Genomic DNA, 22,267 nt, shown 5'->3' on the forward strand with positions numbered 1-22,267 from the left:
GATTAAATTCCGTCCATTGATTTACACACAATTTTTTTGTGGAAAATTAAACAGACCTTAAGAAATCTTTTGCCTATTTGCAATTGTAAATTTTGCATAGAGGAGGAACCCAGTTTTTTCCTTGAAAAATAAGGACAGATTTTTTATTTTGAAAAAATCTTACATTGAAAATGACTTTTTTACATGCAAAGAATTCACTACATCCAAACAGCCCCGAATTTTTATTTCCTCTACTTTCTTCTTCAGTTCGTAAATTCATAGAGCCTAACTCTTATGGAACTAACAAAAATAGACCTGAGTAATTAATTTTGCCTTTTTATTTTAGAATTTCAGAATATTTTGATTATTGATTCTGATTTTTCAGTCTTGTACAACTAATAATATTATAAACTACAATTATTATAGATCTTATAACAACTTAGAAGAAAATTAACTTTTTAAAGAAGTTTAATTTTTACCCTTCTTATCTTTGATCATACCGATTTATTAAATAAATTAGCATATAATTTTAGTACTTAATTGAATCGGCCAGTTCACACATTTTTTATGATTTAGTTAAAAAGCTTCTGACTGGCGATACATACATAAGTATAAGAGGAAAAGGATTGCACGCTAGAGCGTACCAAGCTTATGGTACGCTCGAGTGCCCAATCACATGTGGGTCCACTTTGTTAGGATGATCCAAAGCATTCATTTGAAGGGCCCTTACATAGATGGGGTGTGTACCAAAAATCAGCTCCATAGGATCATCCTAACCCATCCATTTGTGGAGGGCAAAATGGACAGACCACAAATCTGCCCATTTTTGCCCTCCACTTTTGAAGGGGTTAGGATGATTCAATGGAGCTGATTTTTGGTACACACCATATCTATGATAGGGCCTTGCAAATGAATGCTTTGGATCACCACAAAAAATGTGGGACCCATGTGATTGGGGCACTCGAGCGTACAATCCTTTTCCTCTGAGTATAAATATGCTATATGTCATTGAATAAACACTCATCAAAAGTATACAAACAGTACATTCAAGTATACACATGAGCTGATACTGGGAAGTTACCTTTGTTGGCCCCTTGGAGAGGACTCCAGTTCCTAACTAAGATTTTTGTTACTAAAACAACATTCGCTGCCAATACTGAACAATTAGCGATGATTATTGGTGGACCCACCGCTAAAGTCCATGGATCCATGTGGAGACGGACGCCCAAGTGCTTGGCCAGTGGGCGATGTGTGGGCCATATGGAGCTGCGGGTTTTGATAGAAAAATGGCGAAGCTGAATGCTGTAATCCTCGGTTGAAGGAATTGCCGTTGACCGTTTGGACTTGACCAGTTGCTATCTTAAGACACTGTACTTCTTCTCTCAACGCCTCGTTCAGAGCTGTCAAAGCACAGAAGAGAGGTTCAAATTCAAGTTGATAATCTGTTCTCATCAATATAAGCATTGATATAATAGACATGGAGAAAAAAGTTGATGAAATTTCTCAGATTATCCAGAATTTCAAGGGTCTAGATTTCAAAATGGATATTTTTGTTAATTGTTTATGATAGGTTTCAGTAGTAGCAGAAATTTTATTAAATAGAAAAAAGAATGAGGGATCCACCCCTTCTCTAGCTAGGCTATCTGCAGTGCTGTATTCTGATATTAAGAGGTGAACAGAGGTTACCAAATTCGCTAATCTCCTCGGTCTAGGTTAAAATTTCTTCGCCCATCCTATAACGTTTTTGAGTCTCATACTGTCAAAAGGATGGCTCTGAGACCCACTTCATTAGAGTCTGATTCAATGGGATCAGTGCTCCCTAGAACACATAAAAGTTAGGGTCCGGATTTCCACAAGAACCAATAAAACTTGAATTTAATGGAATTACATGGGGAAGGGCACCTTCTAGACCCTGGGCTTGATCTCCATGATTCGCTCATGGCTATCAATTTCCAATTTTTAAGGATGTCCTCAACTACTAAGCCTCATAATAATTCCTTAGAACTCTCCCACCTAGTAATGAAGATTTTGGAGTTACTGATCAGTCTACCCATGTATTTGGCTTTCTCCTTGAAGATTCTTCTATTTCTTTCCTTCCATAGGTGCCAAAGAATCTCAAAGCGAACTACCTCCAAAGAATCCCAAACACAACCAAACTCCATCTAAGGAAGATGTCCACCATTTTGGGAAGGACCCAAGACATATTGAATGAAGCACGATAAAATGGCACCCACACAACTTAAAAGCCGCCTAACAATGAAGAAATAAATATCCCACTGATTATTAAAAGCCACCTCACAATGAATAGATAAATATTAATCGATTCTACTCTTTTTTACCCAAGGGTGCATCAATTAGTTATAGAAAAGTGTTTCTTCTTTAGCATATCACAGTATTGATTTTTGCAGCCATTGACGTCCAACAAAAGGCATTGACTCAGGGAAGAACCATAGCACCCCACATCTGTGCTAGGGGCCAGATGGGGCCATCGCCTTAAACAAACGACGTCCCAAAACACACACAAAAAAAAAACCAACTTAGCCCAAAACATGCCTTGAGCCTATTTGTTGGGATGGTACGGAGAGATTGAACATCTTCGGGCTACCTTTGGAGAGACGGGTAGATTCATAAGTACACCAGTAGGCTGGATAGACGCTATAATGAGAATAATCAGTCCTCCAATTAATCATGCCTACATCCTACGTTAACAAGGTATGGCTGCAACTATATACCTAGAATTAAAGTGTCAAAGCCAAGTAGTAAATTAGTTTATGTTAATACCACTGACCGAACCTCGGTGTTTGTCTTTCTCTATTAGTAGGGTCATGCTAAAGATAATTATATAGTTAAAAATTCGTGCATGAAGTGTTCTGATTCAGTACATTGAATGGTGTAGCTACCAACACATTCCTTGATTTGCTCACATTTATCAGAAATTGATCCACTCTATAGTTATAAAAGATGATATGGAAAGTAAGCAAAGGAATGACAAAAAAATACCATCACGTAGATTTGCCTGTTGTTCCATAGCCTGTAATCGCATTTTGAGTTCCTTGTTCTCAGCAGTCAAACCAGTAGTGTCTCTCTGTGTTAATGGAAGATTGTAGTAAATCAATATAAATAATGTAGCATAAAAAATGTCATGCACAAGCTATTTGAGCTTAGTAGTAAATAACTAATGCAATGATACCGAATATATATTACTTACAAAAGCTTGAGACTTTATAATCAAAACAGTGAAATTAATTTTCATCTATCTTCCATATGAAAGCATGAAAGAAAAACTGGTCATACAAATACTATGCTTCATTATAATTCCAAGCACCACATTGACCAGGTGCTGGGCACATGATATCCAAGATAAAAGTTGTTCTGGACGGATACTCCATTCCATTGCCAGTTTCATTGATGAGTAGAAATGCATTGCACCACAATCAAGACAATAATAATCAATATCACAAGCTATCAAAATTTACCATGAGCAAGACAATAAAAAATGAGATTTTTTTAATGGTGATCAAAATCAGAATTACAAGCCTTTTGCACTACGAATACATTATATTAAAGATAGAGGTGAGATAGTGAAGGGATGAGGAGATGGCACAAGAAAGTGCTTCCCCTTGTCATTCCCTTCTAGAAAGACCATCCACAATTTATAACTCCACCACTACTATTTCCTGATGCCCCCCTTTTTCTAACTGCATCTATAGATCAACCAATTCTCATTGAGAACAGATAAAACTTGAAAGGATACTTTTTCATAACCTAAGATAGGACCACTACACCTATGAAGTGTATTATGTTCATTAGTGTTAGTATTTCATGCTTATTAGTGTGAGTTTTATGTTAATTTGATAGGGCCCATCATTAGGATGGCATAGTGACACCATTTTTCTTTAAATTATGCTTAAATGAATATTATAACATTTCGTGGGTGTGTGATGAACCGACACGAATTTTCTCCTCTTCTTCACCCTGTCTGGTTCCTATTCTTTCCATGGCTGTAAGCTAACAAGCGGACCAGACATCCCTTTGTTTGCAAACGTCATGACAGCGTTGCCTCCTGCTTTGATGCAAACACTAGGAGGTATGAATCCTATAGCTCTTCAGAGCCTCTCTACTTCATGGCAAAACATCCGTCCTTATCTGTGTGTGATTTTGCCGGTAACCTTTGTTTGGCTTCTGGTATGCACTTTTGGAAAAAATGTCTAGCTCGGAAGTTCATGTAGCCATAATCGCTAACTTCCAGTCACCCTTCCTCCCTCCAATTCTTCTCCTTTTTTTTTCTTTCCATCCTTCTCTGCTTCTGCCACCCTTCTTCCTGCTCATTGTTTTTCATTTCGCGGTTCTCCTTTACGCTGCTTCGTTTACCTGTCAGAAACTCAGGTTGATACCACAAGAAAAAATAAAGCCCCAATCGCTACACCGCCAGACTCCTGTAATCCTTCATAGTTTCAAAACTTTGCGTAACTATATCAGTTAGAGAAAATATTGAAAAATAGGAAAAAGAAAACTCCTATATTTCTCCAAATACATCTTTCTTCTGTTTCTCCTGTTGACTAACTGTTTTTCATTAAGTTGATAATTTAATAAGCCTATCAACTCCAAACAATATCCTACGACTGAAGCACATCATTAGATATTGGTAATTTCTTTTAATAATTTTAGGGTTCATGTGGGTTTTATGGGAAATGTTATATAACAAAGGCATGTTACTGGCACACTCTACCAGTGCCCTAAGAGAAAATCAGCAGCTGATGCCATGCATTGGGGTCCCACTGAGGTGACCAACAGCAATGTCTATCAATCCATCTGTAATCAGTCCAAAATAAGTACCAGTTAAAATAGAGGACTATGGCTGCTAAACCTCCATTCTCTTAAATAAATTTGGAAGTGCAAAAATGAACCTTAATGAACATGCTTATATAAACTCACCAATCACAAAACATCATTTTGCAACATAGGGGACTATGGATGCGAAACCTCCATTCTCTTACATAAATTAATAAATTAGAAAGGGCAGATTACAAGTAATGATATACCCAATTGCCTACCAAGTTGCACTAACAGGGCATTTGCCAAAATATCTAGAGGGAGATAGAATAAAGGACATACATCTTCAAAACAAAAAGAGAGATCGCATAAAGGATGCTGAAACATGTTAGTGTTTACAAAGGATGTAGCAGGAGTGGGATAAAACCAAAAATTATCAAGAATATATTATTGAACCAATACAGGGTGCTGAAACATGTTAGTGTTGCTAGTAAGTATGGCTCGGATTTGTCTCGTTGGGTATCTGTTGATAGATTTTCTAGGAAAGGTTGCACGGTTTGGAGGGATATCTTGGGTGTTTCTTTAGATTTTCATAATGGCATTAGGTTCAGGGTGCAGAGTGGTGATCGAGTGAGATTTTGGTTGGATTTGTGGTGTGGAAAGGTCCTATTGAAAGATGAATCTCTGGACTTATTTTTGGTGGCGTCTGAGAAGGATGTTTTTGTTAGGGATTGTTTTGTGAGGATGCATGGTAGGGTCATTTGGGCGCCTGCTTTTAGGCGGAACTTCTTTGATAGAGAGCTTACTTCAGTTTCTAGGCTCTTTGATGCTCTTGAAAGGTGTTATGTTAAGAGGGATGGGGCGGACATCAGGATGTGGATTTGGAATACGTGGGGTGACTTTTCGCCTAAATCATTTTACAATCAGTTATTGGCTTATTGCCTTCTCCGATTTCTTCTGTGACTGCCAAAGTTTGGGATATTCCTGCCCCATCTTCGGTTGTTGTGTTTGGTTGGGCGACCTTATTAGGGAGGATTCAAATGATTGATTTTTTTAGAGATGATCATTATTAATTTTTGTATTCTTTGCCAAGAAGATGGAGAATCGGCGGACCATTTGCTTCTTCATTGTAGCTTCGCGAGGAAAGTTTGGCGGAGGGTTTTGGGGAGGTTTGGGGTGCAGTGGGTTTTTCCGAGGGACACGACACAGGCTTTAGAGAGTTGGCAATATGCCCCGTGGGGTTTGAAGGGGAAAACTCTGTGGAAGCTATCTTTTCTTGTTGTTATTTGGTCGATTTGGAGAAAAAGAAATGCTAGAACTTTTAGAGGCATTTCTAAAAGTGCTACATTCATTGCTTCCAAAGTAACGGCGTTAACAATTTTTTGGGCGAAGTCTTTACTGTTGTTTCAGTTTGTATCGGCTTTCGATCTATGGTATGGATGGTTAGAGGTTTGCTCGAGTAGTGACAGGAGGAATAATATTGTACAAGAGTGGGAACCTCCGGGGTATGGCTTGCGTAAGCTTAACTTTGATGGATCTAGTATTGGTAATCCCGGTCCTGCGGGTATTGGTGGGCTCTTAAGGGATGATTTGGGTGTAGTGATTTGGTCTTTTGCCGGACCGATTGGGACTGCTGATTCGAATGAGGCGGAAGTAAGGGCTGCTCATCAAGGTATTAAGCTGCTTGAAGGGGAGAATCTTAATAATATTGTTGTGGAAGGAGATTTCAAAAATGTCATCTGATGGTTGTCCAGCTCTCATAAATTCCATTGGAGGTTTGCGGATTTTTTTAATGAAATCCTTGATATTATTGGAGACTCTCATGTGAGGTTCAATCATGTTAGGAGATCGGCAAATGGAGAGGCAGATTCACAAGCCAGAAGGGGGGTTGATTTGGAGTCCTTGGAGAAATTTGATTTTCTTCCCCCTCGAGCGTGTATTGCCTTCTTTGTACTGTTTGTTTTCTATTTGTACATACTGACCGCCTCGGTCTTTTTAATGAATTCTACCATTCAAAAAAAAGTACAGGGAAGGATGCTATTAGCCAAGTATGGTGGTGAGAGGTAACTGTTATGACCTGAAATTCTATTTAGATTTAGAGAACTACAGCGTAAGTTATTTATTAGGAAGTAGACAATTACCCAAAAAGTATGTTCCTTTGGTGTGAATCATGTTAATTTCTCAAATGATGGGTCATCTATATAATTATGTACTGCCACTTCAAGGGTTAGCCACTAATTGAAAATCAACTCTTTTGAACTGAGTCCTATCATTTTGCACAACATCATTGCCATCTGAGGATCAAGAGAATTCTATGATACGTAAGGCACATCATATCCTTGAAGAGGCTGGTAAGTTAATTGCAAACAAATTTACTTATCATTTATATGCAATATTTTAGCAAGCCACTATAAATATCCATAACCTTGACCAATAAAAATTTAAGCCTGCAAGGAAGATTCTTACAAACATGGAGCTTGAATGGATGGATCACCACTCTAATACAGGACAACTAATCAATTCTCAAATCAACTAATGAGTGTGTGAAACTGTGGATTTCTACTATAGAGGCAGGAGAGGAATTCTTTGTGAGGTTGATATGGAGAAAGCCTATGACAGACTGTAGTGGAGTTGTTTGGATTACATCATGGATAGGATGGGTTTGGTGACAGATGGCAGGCTTGGATGCGAAGATATATTTTGTCTGTTTGGTATTCAATGGATTATTTTTTCCAAATTTGTGATGATGGGTGCTTATTTGAGTGAGGGAGAAGGTTGGTTTGCCAGAGTTTTTGGCTGTTGGAAGGTCGCTATCCCAAATTCTTAGGGCTTCTGTTGTGTGTTGGCTGACACCCAAAAGTCTTTGGGATCCAGTCATCGAGAGAAGGGAGAGGGGGCTCTCCCAAAAGTTTTCTTAGGGGCAGGATCACTTTGGTCAAATTAGTTCTTGTCAATCTTCCGTTGTATTATATGCTGCATGCCCGATTGTTGCGATTAATAGGATGGATCAACTACAAAAGAATTTTCGTTGGAAAGATAAAGAGGGAAGAAGTATCAAATGGTTAGTTGGGTTGTATTGCCCTAAGTTAGAGGAAGGGCCCGGAACTAGGAATCTCAGCGTGATGAACAATGCACTGCTTAACAAATGGGTTTGGAGGTTTGGAGAGGAAATTACTCATCTCTAGAGGTCAATGATAGAGATTAAGTATGGATCTTGCTTTTAGAGGTTGGACATTGTTTGATGATTTCAAAATTCAAGGTGTCACGGTTTGGAGAGGTGTCAGGGCGATGAATACTGGATCTTCTGTTTCATTTAAGAAAGGGGTTCAGTTTAAACTTGGGTGTGGGAGGAGAAATCGCTTTTGGCTTGATCCTTGGTGTGGGGTTTCACCCCTTGAGGATGATTTTTCTAAGTTGTTTAGTGTGAGATAAGTGTTGGTGACTCCTATGGTGAGATGAGTGGTCTGGAATGTACATTTTTGCAGACACTTTCTTTGACTGTGAGATTGATTCGGTTGTTGCCTTCATGACTAAACTTGATTCGGTGTATATCAGAATAAATGGTGAGGATAGAAGGGTTTGGATTTGGTCCTCGGAAGGGAAGTTTTCTGTCCAGTTTTTTTAACCATCACCTGGTTCTGTCAGTTCTTTCCTCCCCAATTAGAAGGGTTTGGAGGGTACCTGCTCCTTATCGAGCAAGTCCTTTCTGCTGAACAGCCTCTCTTGATAAGATCTGACGGTTGACCACCTTCATAGTCATCATTGGATTATTAGCAGACACTGTGCCAAGTGTCTCGTTGCAGCGGAAACAATGGATAATTTATTCTTATATTGCAAATTTTCAAGAGAAACATGGTATTTTATTTTGGGCTTCTTTGATGTGAGAAGGACCCTTCCAAACCACATAGCTAATCTCCTCAACTCTCAAGCAGTGTGCATTTCCCCCCTAACCCCCTCAAAAATTAATCCTCTATATGTCATATCCCTTGGAGTTTAGCTCTATTCGCTTCTCTAGAAGGAAAGGTACCGTAGAATCTTCAAGGGGACTTTCAGGAGAGCACAATACATTCAATGGCACTAGGCGGCAACCCTTCCTGATTTTCGTAGCATTTCAGAGTCCTGTATTCGCCATTCTTGGGACGAGGTTCAGTTGAATAGGAAAGGTCGAGGTTTGGTTGAATAGGATAAAGGTTGATAAACCTTCTCTGAGGTGGTCCGCTCCTCTGCCTTTTCATCTCAAGCTGAACATCGACAATTCTAGCTTGGGGAACCCTGGTTCTGCTTGCATAGGGGGCTTGCTCCATAGTGCAGAGCAAGACGTCCAGTGGGCCTATTATGATTCAATTGACAAGGATTCTAATGAAGATGAAGTCCAAGCATTGTTGTTAGGGATTCAACTTGTGGAGTAGGACCTCCTCCGCTCTCCCATCGTGAAAAGAGATTTTCTCAACGGCATTTGTTGGTTGAGGGATGACGCTAGCCATTACTAGAGATTTGTGAATGCGATTGAGGAGGTGCTGGATCTGGTCGAGGGGCACACCACACCTTTCCAGCATTTGTTGGTTGAGGGATGACGCTAGCCATTACTAGAGATTTGTGAATGCGATTGATGAGGTGCTGGATCTGGTTGAGAGGCACACCACACCTTTTCAGCACGTGCTGCTCTTGACTAATAGTAAAGCAGACCAGTTGGCCTGATCAGGGGTGCCTAGACTTGAGTTTGAGATTTTTTATTATCTTCCTCCTCGCTCTTTTTTTATCTGTTATTTTTGCTCTTTGTTTTCATGTTGTTTTGCCTTTTGTTTGGCTTGTGTTGACCATCTAGGCCGAAGAGCTTTGCTCCTTAATAAACATTTTTCATTAAAAAAAAGTAGGGAAACACATACAACCAATCCAATGGAACCAAAACCCAGAGTACTGGTGGGGGTTTGATTGTTACACCAAGCAAAGTTTACACAGTGCAGGAAATGGGGAACTGTATATCAGAGTGGGACTTGAAACTAGGCTCATGGTGTGCATTAACTTCTTGACTAAGATTTTTGTTTCTTTGAAATATAATGATAGATACACTTGTTTTGATTGAGATTTCATATCCTTTCGAAGGTGGCCCCAGTGAGTTGCTGTAAAATTTACCTCGCATTTATATGAAACAATTCTAGCAAAATCTAGCACCACAGAATATCCCTAATTTTGACAAATTCCAAATATGTCACCAAGGAAGATTCCCAAAAACATGGAGCTTGAATGGATGGATCACCATCGCAATGGTGGACAACCAGTTTCTCAAATCTCTCTGCATCTCTTTGGATTGAGAGTGATTCATCAAACATAATAGCTTAGTCGTCGAGATCGGGCATGTGCTATCGGAGGTCAGAAAGTTTCATTACGGAGATCCTTAATTTAAGAAGATAACCATTTCCCAATTCTGCCCATATCCCTGGACATCATGGTGGCAGACTCTCTATGGGGAAGGAGTCGATAGGGAGATATTGAGTGTCAGGACTGCATTATGGGTAGTGAAATGGATCATACCATCCCTTTTATTTTGGTGGTGTATCGTTCCCTTTCATGGTTTTTCGCAATCCTTCTTCTTCTTTCAGTAAAGCTTTCTTGTTAGCTCAAAATGGAAAATAGAAAAAAAAAATTTGAATCTCATAGCCAGCTTCGACATCTTCTCAGAGAAATAGGGAAAGCTCCATTTGAGAAAAATCTTCATGAGACCAAAACAATAGTACCAGAGGGCCTCTGATTGTTATACCAAGCAAAATTTACCCCCTAGTTGGAAATGGTCCATCAATATGGAGCTTGAAACCAAGCTTGTGGTATACATCAACTTCTTGATCGATTTTTCGATGTGAGATAAAGATAATAAATATTTGGCTAGCTAAAACATTTGCTGTTTGCTGTTTTGTGTTTTTATTGAAATAGGTCATTTCACCTGTGCTTGAATTCCTGCAAAATGACCTCCAAATGTCCTTGCACTTTCTTAATATTGCTTCAATTTTTTCTATCTTGGTATTAAAGGGGTTGTGAGCATTTAGAAATTGGATCTGATTCTAAAGGTATTTCTTCCTCTTCATCTCAACTCCCTTTAATTTCGTTTTTGAATCCCTCTCGTTTTCTCAGAACTTTTTTTATTTTTTTCTCCAAACTTCACATTTCCATTCCTTTTAAAACCCTATGTTGATCAAGATTTTAACTAGCATCACCATCAATAAAGCAAATCAATAGAAGTCTGTAACACCAACACCAATAAGCAGATGATGCTTGGAATTCAGTCCAAAGTACAAATACAAGAGCTTCAGTTGACTTTATTCAGGTCTATGCTAAATTCTATTTTCAAGAAAGGCAAAAGAAAGAACAGTCTCATAAGGTTTTAACTACTAATTTCAGATGATTCATAAACCGGCTACATTTGATGAAGCCAAATTAAGTGCAAGAAGGGATTGAAGCAATGACAGATGATATATCTACACTCCACCCATATGATAATTGGAAGATAGTCCATAGGGCATCAGATAAAAAATGTTGTTGATTGCAAATGGGTGAGTATCTAGAGCATCAGATAGAAAATGTTGTTGACCGCAATGGGTGTACAGTGTTAAGTATAAATCTAATGGTACAGTTGACTGATATGAAAGCAAAACTTCCAAAAAAAAAATGAAGGATTGAATATGATAAGATAATTATTCTATTTGTTAAGGCTAAAACTTTTAGATTAATTATTCCTCTTGTAAAAATGCATGATTGGCCCCTTCATCAACCAATGAGATTTCATATTGGAAATAGTCACAGATAGTTCATAAGTATGTCTATAAGGTGGAAAAAAACCATTTATGGACTAAAGCAAGCTCCAAGGGCATGCATTAACTGATTTGGTGAAGACTTGAAAGACATAGGCAACAACAGATGTGATTGGAAAAATTTTTGTATGCCAGGGGTCCCAAATTTGGTATGGCCTTACTCTCCTATTTATTGATAATATGATTACCACTGTCAAACACCAATTCACAAAGTCAACTCAGTTTTACTTTGGTCAAGTTCTGGTTAGAATCCGACTTTTGCCCTATCGGATCAATAAAATATCCTTTGATGCGCGAATTAATGAAAAATTGACCGCGTCAATCATTGACTTGCCAGAGTGGAGTCGATTTTAGCTTTGCCAAGTTCTCATTCGCATTCGAGTTTTTAAACATTGATTATTACTACTACAGTGATACAGATGAAATAAAGGCAATCAAATTAAATATAAATCAATGTTTTGATATGAAGGATTCGAGCTATCTTGCTTTTTTTTTCTTTGGAATAGACATGAAGATAGCATCACAAGGAAAGCTTTTGAAACAACAAAAATAAGCATACAACTTGTTGGATAAATTCAAGATGATTGGTTGTAAGCGTATTGGTACATCTACTATTTTGAATGAAAAGGTTAGGAGGAAATGAGACTCGACCAATGACAAATCCTATGCAATATAAAGTCTAGTTGTAGTTCCCAATAATTAACCTTTACTGGGCCTAATATAATAATTGTTATGAACCAAGTTTATTAGTTTTTTTGTCACCCAAAGACAAACGTCTTTGGATGCTATAAGCAACTTCTGGCCTTGTGCCACATAAGAGGTATTGCCTTTAATGGATTATTTCCATTAAGAGATATGAAGTTTAAATATCTTTTACATTGCACTCCATGTATGAGTAATTAGGATGGATCCCATCATCATGGTTGCCCTAATGGCGATTCTTGTAATTTGTTTTAAAGATTGATATACATAAATGCTTCGTGAGAGTTGTGACGCTATACTTCAACCCTACAAACTTCATATTCCCTTCCTCTCTTGCTTCTCCTTTCCTTATCTTTCTTTCTTCTCTACCACTAGCTCCATGACTTGGGTGTTCTCCTCCAATCTGTCTTCTCTTCCTTCTCACTTTAACATGGTATCAGAGGCAAGATCCATCATTGCCGTTTCCATTGGTTCTCTTGCTTCCCTCACGTCTAATATAGTTGTCGACAACCTCATGTAGTGGAAGAGAATCTTTCCCTAGGACTTGAACCCTCTACAACTCAAGATTAGTGTTCAACCATGTTAGGATTTCAGAGATCATTCTCTGTTCAGTTTGTTTCCTCATGTCTTCAACACTGGGAGAAATGGGTTGGTAGTGATCTAACTCTTTCTACTTGCTCTTGAGAATACCATAATACTCATCAACAAACATCTCCGCTAGAGCAAGATTTGTTATATATTGGTAAAACTGATAAACTGTAGAAATATCATGCCTGTAAGAACAAGTATTGGCTAAAATATCCCACACATCTTTTCTTATATGAGAAATTAGTAGAACCCTACTGATGTAGGTATGCATACAGAGTAACAACCATGACAAGACAATACGATTCTCAAATTCCAATCTCTCATAATTGGGATCATCTTCATTTGATTCCTTGATTATTCTATAAATGTATTATAATTTTAGTATGACTCAGTCATACATCGAGTTAGTCTATTTCTATCTAGTGAACTTATGACCTTTCTCCTGCATTTAATGTCTCGTACTTGTTAAAGTTTTAGGGCAAACATGTTGCAAGCGACATGGATATCTTGTCCATATTCTTGACAAGATCACTTGGTCTCCAAGCATGAACACTATGCGATATCTTGTTCAATGCCATTTAAGAAAATCATTATTCGATGCCATTCAAAAAAAAAAAGAAGCAAGAACAATAGTCAATATCTTGTTCAATGGATGGGAAGACCAACTATTGGTATCACCTAGGTGACAAAGGAGGAACTATGATAAAGTAGCAAACATTGTTTGATGAGTACGAAAAGGCAAAAACTCAAGGGTGAGTTCCTTCCAAGCCGGAGAGAATAATGCAGAAATGCATCAAAGGATCATCAGAACTTATTATAGAAGAGAAGACAAAGAAAAGAAGGCCCACATGTGGTCAAAGCTGGATGGAAAACCTCAAATCCTTGTCTTTGCTGAGTGAAGGATTTTTTGGGGCATTTTATGTAATTTAATAAATTTGTTAGAATGGGTTTTAGCAAAGTTGCCAAAGTGGGAAGAGAGTGCGAGTAGCGATGCGGGAAGCGAAACACTGTAAAGAAAGTAAAGAGAAAAATATGCTTGGAAAGTGTCATTGAATGTCAAAATGATGTAATAAGCCTCATTGGAAGGAAACAATAAGTGCATAGACTAGGATTGTAATAGGTTAGGGAGGAATGGTTAATATAAGTAAGGATTACAAGTTGAAAATAGGACTTTGCGACCAATTAGATTTAAAAGTTTTAGGTATTTACAATTTCACATGTTTATTCATGTATATTTAATTTGAAACTTATGATGTTTTTCAAATTTTAAATACACTCTTTTTTTTTAAATACGCTCCTTCACCATTACCTGTTTAAGTATAATGATTAAACTAACTCTAACCGCTTAAGCTTTTGGAGTAATTGGTTGTTTCACATGGTATCAGAACTATTCCCACATTCATGCCCTGGTATCAAAACCCAACAATTGTGCCACGTGTACAGCCAATCCAAGAAAAAAAGAGGGGTCACACATGAGGGGGCTGTTGAAGTATAAATGATTAAATAACACCAACTCTAACAGCTTGCCTTTGGAGTAATTTGTCGTTTCACAATATGAAAAAGAGAAAATAGTCTTTTAGGAAGAAATAATCACCTAAATAGAAAGCGTACTCCTAATTAAGAGGAAGCGTCCGGGAAGCAAGCTTCCCCTAAATTTGGGAAGTGAGAAGAACTTAGCTTCCAAAGCGGGTTCCGGGGAAGCGAGCTTCCCATCCAACTAGGAAGTTTCCGGTAACTATGGGTTTTAGAGGTTTCCTATTTAGTAAGAAAATCCCGCTTCTGTCCCTTAGTGTGCTTGGAAAAATATGTTGGCAATAGAGTCTGAGAAGTTTTGTGGGTCTTGGACTTCTTTCTTATTGGGTAATAGATGATGGTTGGTTTTCTATATAAATAAGGGTTGTAGGAAGCTGTAGGCAAATTTTTTTTATTTTTATTTTGGAGCAACTTATTGCCAAAATGGGATTGCTGATTTAGCACCAAGTATAACAGCCTCTGCTCAGTTCTTCGACTACACATCGTGACTACTATTACTTGTTTTTTCTTCATATGGAGGGCTATAAAAAATTATGAAGCTTGTTTCCTACATGACCTGAAACCACGCTGCCAGATTTTTATGATCTAAATCGGGATTGAAACTTTTGCTGGGGACTAAGTTCTTTCACTCTTACAGGTGTCTGAGACTACTCTTTAGGAAACTGAGTTCTTTCGTTGTTTACAGTGTCCTGCTCCCTGAGTCTTTTCTTATACTTCTTGTTTACAGGGTTGTCATCACTTGCAGTCTCTGTCTTTCTCACAATAATTATGCTTGTTCTATGTGATTTACTCTGTATGCCTTGATTTAAGAGGAAACCCTTCAAATCCACATCTAATCGATAGATCATGAGTTGAAGTTGTTGAATCAAAATCTATTTAAAGCCTAAATTATTATTTTTAATGGCGCCTAAATTATTAATTCATGATATTTATGAATTTTTAGGGATAGACACAATAAATTAAAAGGCTAGAAATTTCTAGCAAGTCAAACGATCCTAGATTAGTTGTGAGTTTGTGCCTATAATTTAGCTAAACACCCCTTATTTGAATCATAAACTTTCATCCACCTTAACCTCCATATATTTCCTCTCATTTTCCTCCTTTAATTTTTCTATAACAGAAGCCCTTAGATCCTAGCTTAATATCTCTTGGCAGGAATGAAGATTGTAGATTGCATTCAATCATGATTCATGAGTAAAGAGACAAAATATGCTGTAAGTCGGTAACACCTAGATTAATCCTGTATCACATCAATACATACCTTTGGGTTTCAGAGCACCCAACTTCTCGTAAATCAACCACCGGCTTGCATTCAGAAAACCATTGGTTGGCGATACAGAAAGACCAAATCCTTAGTTAAAACTCCAATCTACATTAAAAAAGCAACAGAACATGTTGATTTCTTCGGCTCCACAGAATTTTGCAACATCCACATCCAAGAGGCTGCCATCCATAATTGCTATAACTTTACCATAAAATTATTATCATCAACAATCCCGGTTACCACCTAGGATTCAAGCGAGTTCCCTAAAATCTAAGCTTAAGTCATTCCTTAGCACTTCTTCTAAGCAATGATGGTTTTATGTGAATTATTCATATCCAAAAGTAGGAGAGAATGACGTCTAACAGAGAGAGCTCATCTAAGATCATACAACCTCACCATTAAAAAAAAAGGATCATACAGCCTCTTTAGCAAAGGATCCTACAGTTTTTACTAAAAAACAACCACCTTACCACATGCACCATCTTTTTTTTTGACATAGGGTATCCCCACCCCATTTAGGGCAGGACTAATCCCTATGGATGCACGCAATCACCCTCTCTTCTCAGGTTACCACATGCACCATGAACCAGTTGTTACATATAGCTCTAACACAAGACTTTGTAGCACAGCCACATACACAGCTTATCCACTCCAAAAAATACTATATTTATGCATGTAAGTGTATTTCAAGACAGAAACAAAAGATATTAGTTAAAACAGTTAACTACTAAGTAGTATTAAATCAAGCATGCCAAACACTTCCCTAGATGTATAGATTGCAACAGACCAAGCTAAAGTGATGAAATCACCTAACAGTTCATACCTGTAGTAGGGTAACCTGAGCAGAGAGGGTGGTTGCCTCTGTTTGAAGTGTCTGCACCTTCCTCTCCAGCTCACTTGTGTATCGTATCTTCCTCTCCTTTGACCGCGCAGCTGATTGCCTATTTGCTAGAATCCTATAGTGGGAAATGGCAAACAAAACAAACCACCCAATTTCACATACATCACATTACAAATTGGTAAATGCAAAGAAAATCTTCCACTTCATAATTTAATCAAATTTGCTTCTTCAAATGAGAAAAAATATTCAAGACCACTCTCACCTCTAGAAAACATTAATCAGTCAAAAAATTTAGAAACCAAATTTCCTCCACCCCAAATAGAAAACAAAACATCCATTGAATTACTTAAAATCCTAACTAAATTAAATGAAACCCGGAAACCTCAATTTCCTAAGGCCATGTCTGGTTGCAAGGGATTTTTTTTCCCATGATAAATTAGTGTCTCCAAGAGGGGTGAGAGCAGTGTTGCATGGATTTGGATTCACGTGTTGGGATCCGACACGGATTCGAGGTATCAGATTCGGCAAACCCCCCAAAGTAGGATTCAGATTCGGTAATTTTTAAATAAAATAAAATTTTCAAATTTTCAAATTTAAAAATTTTCAAATTTAAAAAAATAAAAAATAAAAAAAAAAAAAAAAAAAAAAAATATATATATATATATATATATATATATATATATATATATGAGGAAAGTGTTCCTAAGCTATAGCTTAGATAAGATCTAAGCTATAGCTCAAAAACACATGTGGCCCCACATTTTTTGGGGGATCTAAAGCATTCATTTGGAAGGCCCTTCCACGGATAGGGTGTGTACCAAAAATTAGCCCCATAGGATCCTAACCCTGCCATCTGTTGAGGGAAAAAATGGGCAGAAACATGGACACACATTGTTTGTCCATTTTCCACTCCACCTTTGATTGGGTTGGGATGATCCTATAGGGCTGATTTTTTGTACACACCCTATCCATGGAAGGGCCTTCCAAATGAATGCTTTGGATCCCCAAAAAATGTGGGGCCACATGTGTTCCTAAGCTATAGCTTAGATAAGCTTAGATACGCTATAGCTTAGGAACACTTTCCTCTCTCTCTCTCTCTCTCTCTCTCTCTCTCTCTCTCTATATATATATATATATATATATATATATATATATATATATATATTCATGAAAATTTTGAGGGTAGAGGGTTCAGGCGAGTTTTATATTAAGAGAGTTGGAGAAAGGGGGTCGAGGCGCTAGGGTTTTTATTAAAAACGTACGGGTTGTGCTTGCATATAAAAAAGTTAAGAAAATACATTTAAAGGGAAAATATACAGGATTAGCATTTCAAAAGAGACAACGATGAATCGGATTCGCCCGAAGAAAACAGGATTCGTGCGGGACACGGCTAAGACAAGAATCCGTGTGTGTCCCACGTGAATCCATGTCCGATTCGGATGCGGAGACGTGTCGACACGGATTCGGCATAGGGGGGCAAAGAATCAATACAACATAGGGTGAAGGGTAGGGCAGGTGGGAGAAGGAGAGATTAGAGAGGGCAGGAATACATTGAGGGTGAGTAGTGGCTAAGAGATCAGGAAAAAGTTGATCACATTTGGAGTTGAGTTTTTTGTTTCCTGGTTTTTCAAGATTTTCTTGTCATCTCCTCACCGAGTCCCTCTCGTATTCTGGAAAACAAATCCCTTTCCCAGCCTCCCTCACCACTTGAAGAAGCTAATTTATCATAAAAATAATTTCACGGTAGCCAAATGTGCCCTACATGTTACAAAAAAGGAAATCCAAATAAATAAAAAATTGGGAAACCTCAATTTCCTAAACGTTACAAAAAGGAAATCCAAATGAATAAAAATTTGGAAGAAAAATGTTACGTGCAGGGAAAGATGCCACTCAAGGTGTAAGATGGGAAAGCAATGATTTAGCCGACACTTTGAATTTATTACCGACATGACACGCGTGTCGACACTCCTTTTGACACTTCTTTTGACACTTCTAAATGTATTGCTTGAAGTGCTAAATTTAATGTGGTCTTGTGGACACGTTTTTGTACTGTGTCAAGTGTGCCATTTTGTTTTATTATTGAATATTGTATTACCTATTTTATTATTTAATCTTCCTTTATTATAAAATCTTCTATTAGCTATTCTTTAACTAATATTTGCTCTTATATCCCCTCCCTTAAATAAAATCTTGTCCCAATACTATTTTATTTTGTCTTTTGTCCCAATACTATGTTCATTGTATCATATTGGTGTCCCTTTCTCACTGTATATTGAGTTGCTATATGATTATCTCATGTTTATTTTATATTATAGCTGAATAATTCTAAGATTTATTAGTTTATTAAATGAATACCTATATTTATACTGTTACAAATTATGACAGTAATCAGTAATTTTAAATGTATTTACATGTCATCATTTCTAGAATTTTAGATGTTGACATATCAGACAACTCGTATCCAAGTCGAAACTCGACATACAAATCCACATCCACAAATCATGATTATATATATACTTTCTATTTTAGTCCTGTCCCCGTTTATAAATTTTGGGGGTTTGCCGTGTCAAACACTCCGTGTTCGTGTCGACACAACACCCGTGTCCACAATCAAAGTGGGAAAGCCATTTCGGGCATGATAACTTTAGAAGTTGCTGCTTTGATTGGTTGTTGGCTAGCTGCTATTAATTAGGAGAATAAAGTTAGTAGGTTGTTGCTATTAAATAGGAGAATAAAGTTAGTAGGTTGTTATTATTAATTAGGAGAATAAAGTTAGTAGGTTGCTACCAGGATTGATTATTGCTATTGATTAGGAGTGCTCTTATATAGGAGGTTAAGGACGTAAAAAGTCTTTCCTATTTGGCAAGATTGTTTCCTGTTTTATTGGTAGCTAGAGAATCCATTATATGCTGCTTGATTATAATTGATAGAAGATCATTGAATGAAGAATTTCAAACTCAAAACTGTGTTTTTGTACACAAAGGAGGAATGACCCTTCCGTTGAAGTGGGTCAATAGGCTGATCTTCCCTCTAAGAAAGATCAATCACGTTGCGAACTGATTTGGGTTCATAGCAATTGGTATCAGAGCAGCACGATCCAGCGGCAAAAGCGAATCGGAGGAACAATGGATCATTGGGAGGAGAAAACAAGAGAGATAAAAAGACACCTAACTTCACTAAATGCCAGTTGCGATCGAATGACATCAACATTCGGCCTAAAGCTAGAGGAACCCCATGTCTAAAGAAGCTGAGTAAAGAGTTTAATTTGTGCAGTAGAAGCAACGTCGAGAGGGCTTGCACGATGAAAAAGACAGAAAAAAGCGGAGAAAAGAAGAAGAGAAAAACAAAGCAAATAGATGAAAAGAAAGCCATTGATGATTTTCAACGTTGTCGATTCCGATGATCCTCTCAATATGTTCAATGCCATCGAGATGATCCTCACCCACGACTATATGTGCCGCAAAATCTCAATTATTTCAAAAAAAAAAAGCACAATGGAGGAGCTTTGATGAATGGCACGATGAGATCGGTTTGAAAATAGAGTTGTCACAAACCTTGACGACGACATACGAGATGATGACTAATCGCAAGACGAAGAGAAGAAGAGAGGACGAAAGAAAAAAGAAAAAGAAGGGAGAAGAATTTTGGAAAGTCTTGCACAAGATCATCTCCTCAAATCGTCATCAATTAATCTTTAACCTTGAGGACAAGGTTGATTTTAAGGTGGGTGTAATGTTTCGTGTAGGGAAAGATGTCACTTAAGGCGTAAGATTTTTCCATGTCATGCATGATAAGCTAATTAGGAGAATAACATTAGTAGATTGTTGCTATTAATCACGAGAATAAAGTTAGCAGGTTACTACAAGGTTTAGGATTGATTATTGCTATTAATTAGGAGCATGGTAGCTACAGAGTCACTATATATTGCTTGATTGTAATTGGAAGAGGATCATTAAACGAATAATTCCAAACTCAAATTTGTGGTTTTGTACATAAAGGAAGACTGGCCCTTATCTTCCATTTAAAAAGATCAATCACGTTGCAAACCGATTAGGGTTCCTAACAAAAAAAAACCACCTGTGAAGCAAATAATGAGAGTCAAGAATCCAAATCTCAACCAGCCCAACTACCCAAATGAAAAAAAAAATATGTTGAAAATCCAACAGAAATATGAAAAGCTAAATCAAACAAAACAAAAACAAAAAAAAAACAAATTCCCTAAAAATCACAGAGAGAGATAGTAAACAAGCCTCTTAGCTCTCTTGGGATCAATCAACGCGAGTTCAGCAAGCTTATCAGCAGCCATAGCCTTCTTCACAAAATCGTTTGATTCCACTTCGAACGAAGAAGAAGATCCATCCATCGAATTACTATGCCTGTGCATCCTCTTCTCTTGAATCCTAGGTTTCTCATTTTGCGGATTTTGAAACCCTAACCCTAAATCATCAAAAAACGCCTCATCAACCGATAAGCTCCTCAAGTGATTATTCCCCACAACTTTTTCCTTCTCCATTATTCCGTTCGACTCCTCCGATTTTGCAGAATCCATGGCCGCCGGAAAAACTCCGTTTCCGGCACGATCGTTCCCGTCCGGTGATGAGATATCGATGTCTAGAGAGCCGAAATCTGCATCGACGTCGAAGAGGATGTCGTCGGGGAGTTGGAAGAGAGTTTCGGATTGAGCGCGGCGGTGAGAGCCGCGTTTCGGAGTGTCGGGCATCTGATCGATGTCCTTTCGGGTTGGATATCGGCCGAAAAATGGCTTCCCGGCGGACATGTCGGTGAAGGGACTTTGCATTTGTTTTTTTTTCTGGTGTTTGTGAAAGAAGGGGAGTCGGTACTTGTAAAGTGATTAATGAATTACTATTTGCACAACGAACCTTATTAAAATCATTGTTCTATCATTCGTCAAAGGGGGAGAAAATCAAGGTGTGGGGGAGAGAGAGTCGTGTTACTACCCGGGACGAGCCTACAAGCCCATTTGGTTACACAAAAAACAAGGAAAATCCAAGGAAAATGACATATTTTCCTTTTCCTACTTTAGTCGGCATCTACTAGAGTATTTGTTGGGTGTAAAATTTTCAAATGCAAGCTCTATTACTGCTTGACTTTCCTCTCAAATCAACAGAAAAATGGAACTAACATAATGAGAACCGGTTTTCCTTCTATGCCCTGTACGTCTTGTTGCCGCTGAAATCTGGACTGGACCTAAGAAAGTGGACCGTGCTGAGCTGGCTCATGAGAAGATGACTTTTGCGAAGTGTCTCGGAAAGAAGGCCAGAGACTTCGAGGACTCTCCAATGCCTAAGTAAGATGCAGCAACAATAGTAAGAGCTGAGGTGCTTGGAATGAGAGAATGGTTAGAGAGTTTTAGGTGCCTACATTGAAGCTTGTCCCCCTTTTATCGTGCAGAGTCCTAGGTAATAGAGCAATCTTGCCTTTTACAGCTAATTGGGCAGCTTTCCGTAATCTCGGCTTCCAGGTATATCCCCTGCGGCGGCTGTGAGTTTTGGGTCTCTAGGTACCACGTCTCAGCTTCTGGTTGGTTGCCAGATTTTAACCCAATAACATCGTTCCCTATAAGTCTTAGAGACTAAAACAATCAAAAGATAGAATTTTCCACGAAAAAATGATTTTCCTTCATTCCAAACATGGCCTAAAGTTATATTTTCTTTTAACTACCCTCGATTTCTCTGTTTTAATCTTACCTGCTTCCTTTAATTCCAATGAAGTTGAGTATTTTAGTCCCTTCCTTATAAATAGATCTAAATTTGGTGGGGTCTA

General features: G+C 38.0%; 1 protein-coding gene across 1 annotated transcript; it reads right to left on the reverse strand.

The window, feature by feature from the left end:
* Positions 1-975: 975 nt before the first annotated feature.
* LOC143881905 (transcription factor VIP1-like) lies at positions 976-21,458 on the reverse strand. Its single transcript, XM_077385246.1, has 4 exons — positions 20,734-21,458; positions 16,466-16,598; positions 2,980-3,064; positions 976-1,379 (listed from the first exon to the last, which is right to left on the reverse strand). Exons 1-4 carry the CDS (start codon positions 21,279-21,281, stop codon positions 1,144-1,146), a joined length of 1,002 nt encoding a protein of 333 aa, XP_077241361.1. The 5' UTR covers positions 21,282-21,458; the 3' UTR covers positions 976-1,143.
* Between the last annotated feature and the right edge of the window lie 809 nt (positions 21,459-22,267).

Source organism: Tasmannia lanceolata, unplaced genomic scaffold, assembly GCF_043159265.1.
Source record: "Tasmannia lanceolata isolate RefF3 unplaced genomic scaffold, GAP_Taslan_0.1 ptg000007l, whole genome shotgun sequence".
Taxonomy (NCBI): domain Eukaryota; kingdom Viridiplantae; phylum Streptophyta; class Magnoliopsida; order Canellales; family Winteraceae; genus Tasmannia; species Tasmannia lanceolata.

What these genes read in the sequence shown, in the direction of transcription:
- LOC143881905 (XM_077385246.1), bottom strand. Translation starts at nt 21,281, where the DNA reads ATGCAAAGTCCCTTCACCGACATGTCCGCCGGGAAGCCATTTTTCGGC. An exon ending in GATCCCAAGAGAGCTAAGAG is followed by an intron (nt 16,599 to 20,733) that starts GCTTGTTTACTA and finishes TTCCCACTATAG; the next exon opens with GATTCTAGCAAATAGGCAAT. An exon ending in ACAGGCAAATCTACGTGATG is followed by an intron (nt 1,380 to 2,979) that starts GTATTTTTTTGT and finishes GTGCTTTGACAG; the next exon opens with CTCTGAACGAGGCGTTGAGA.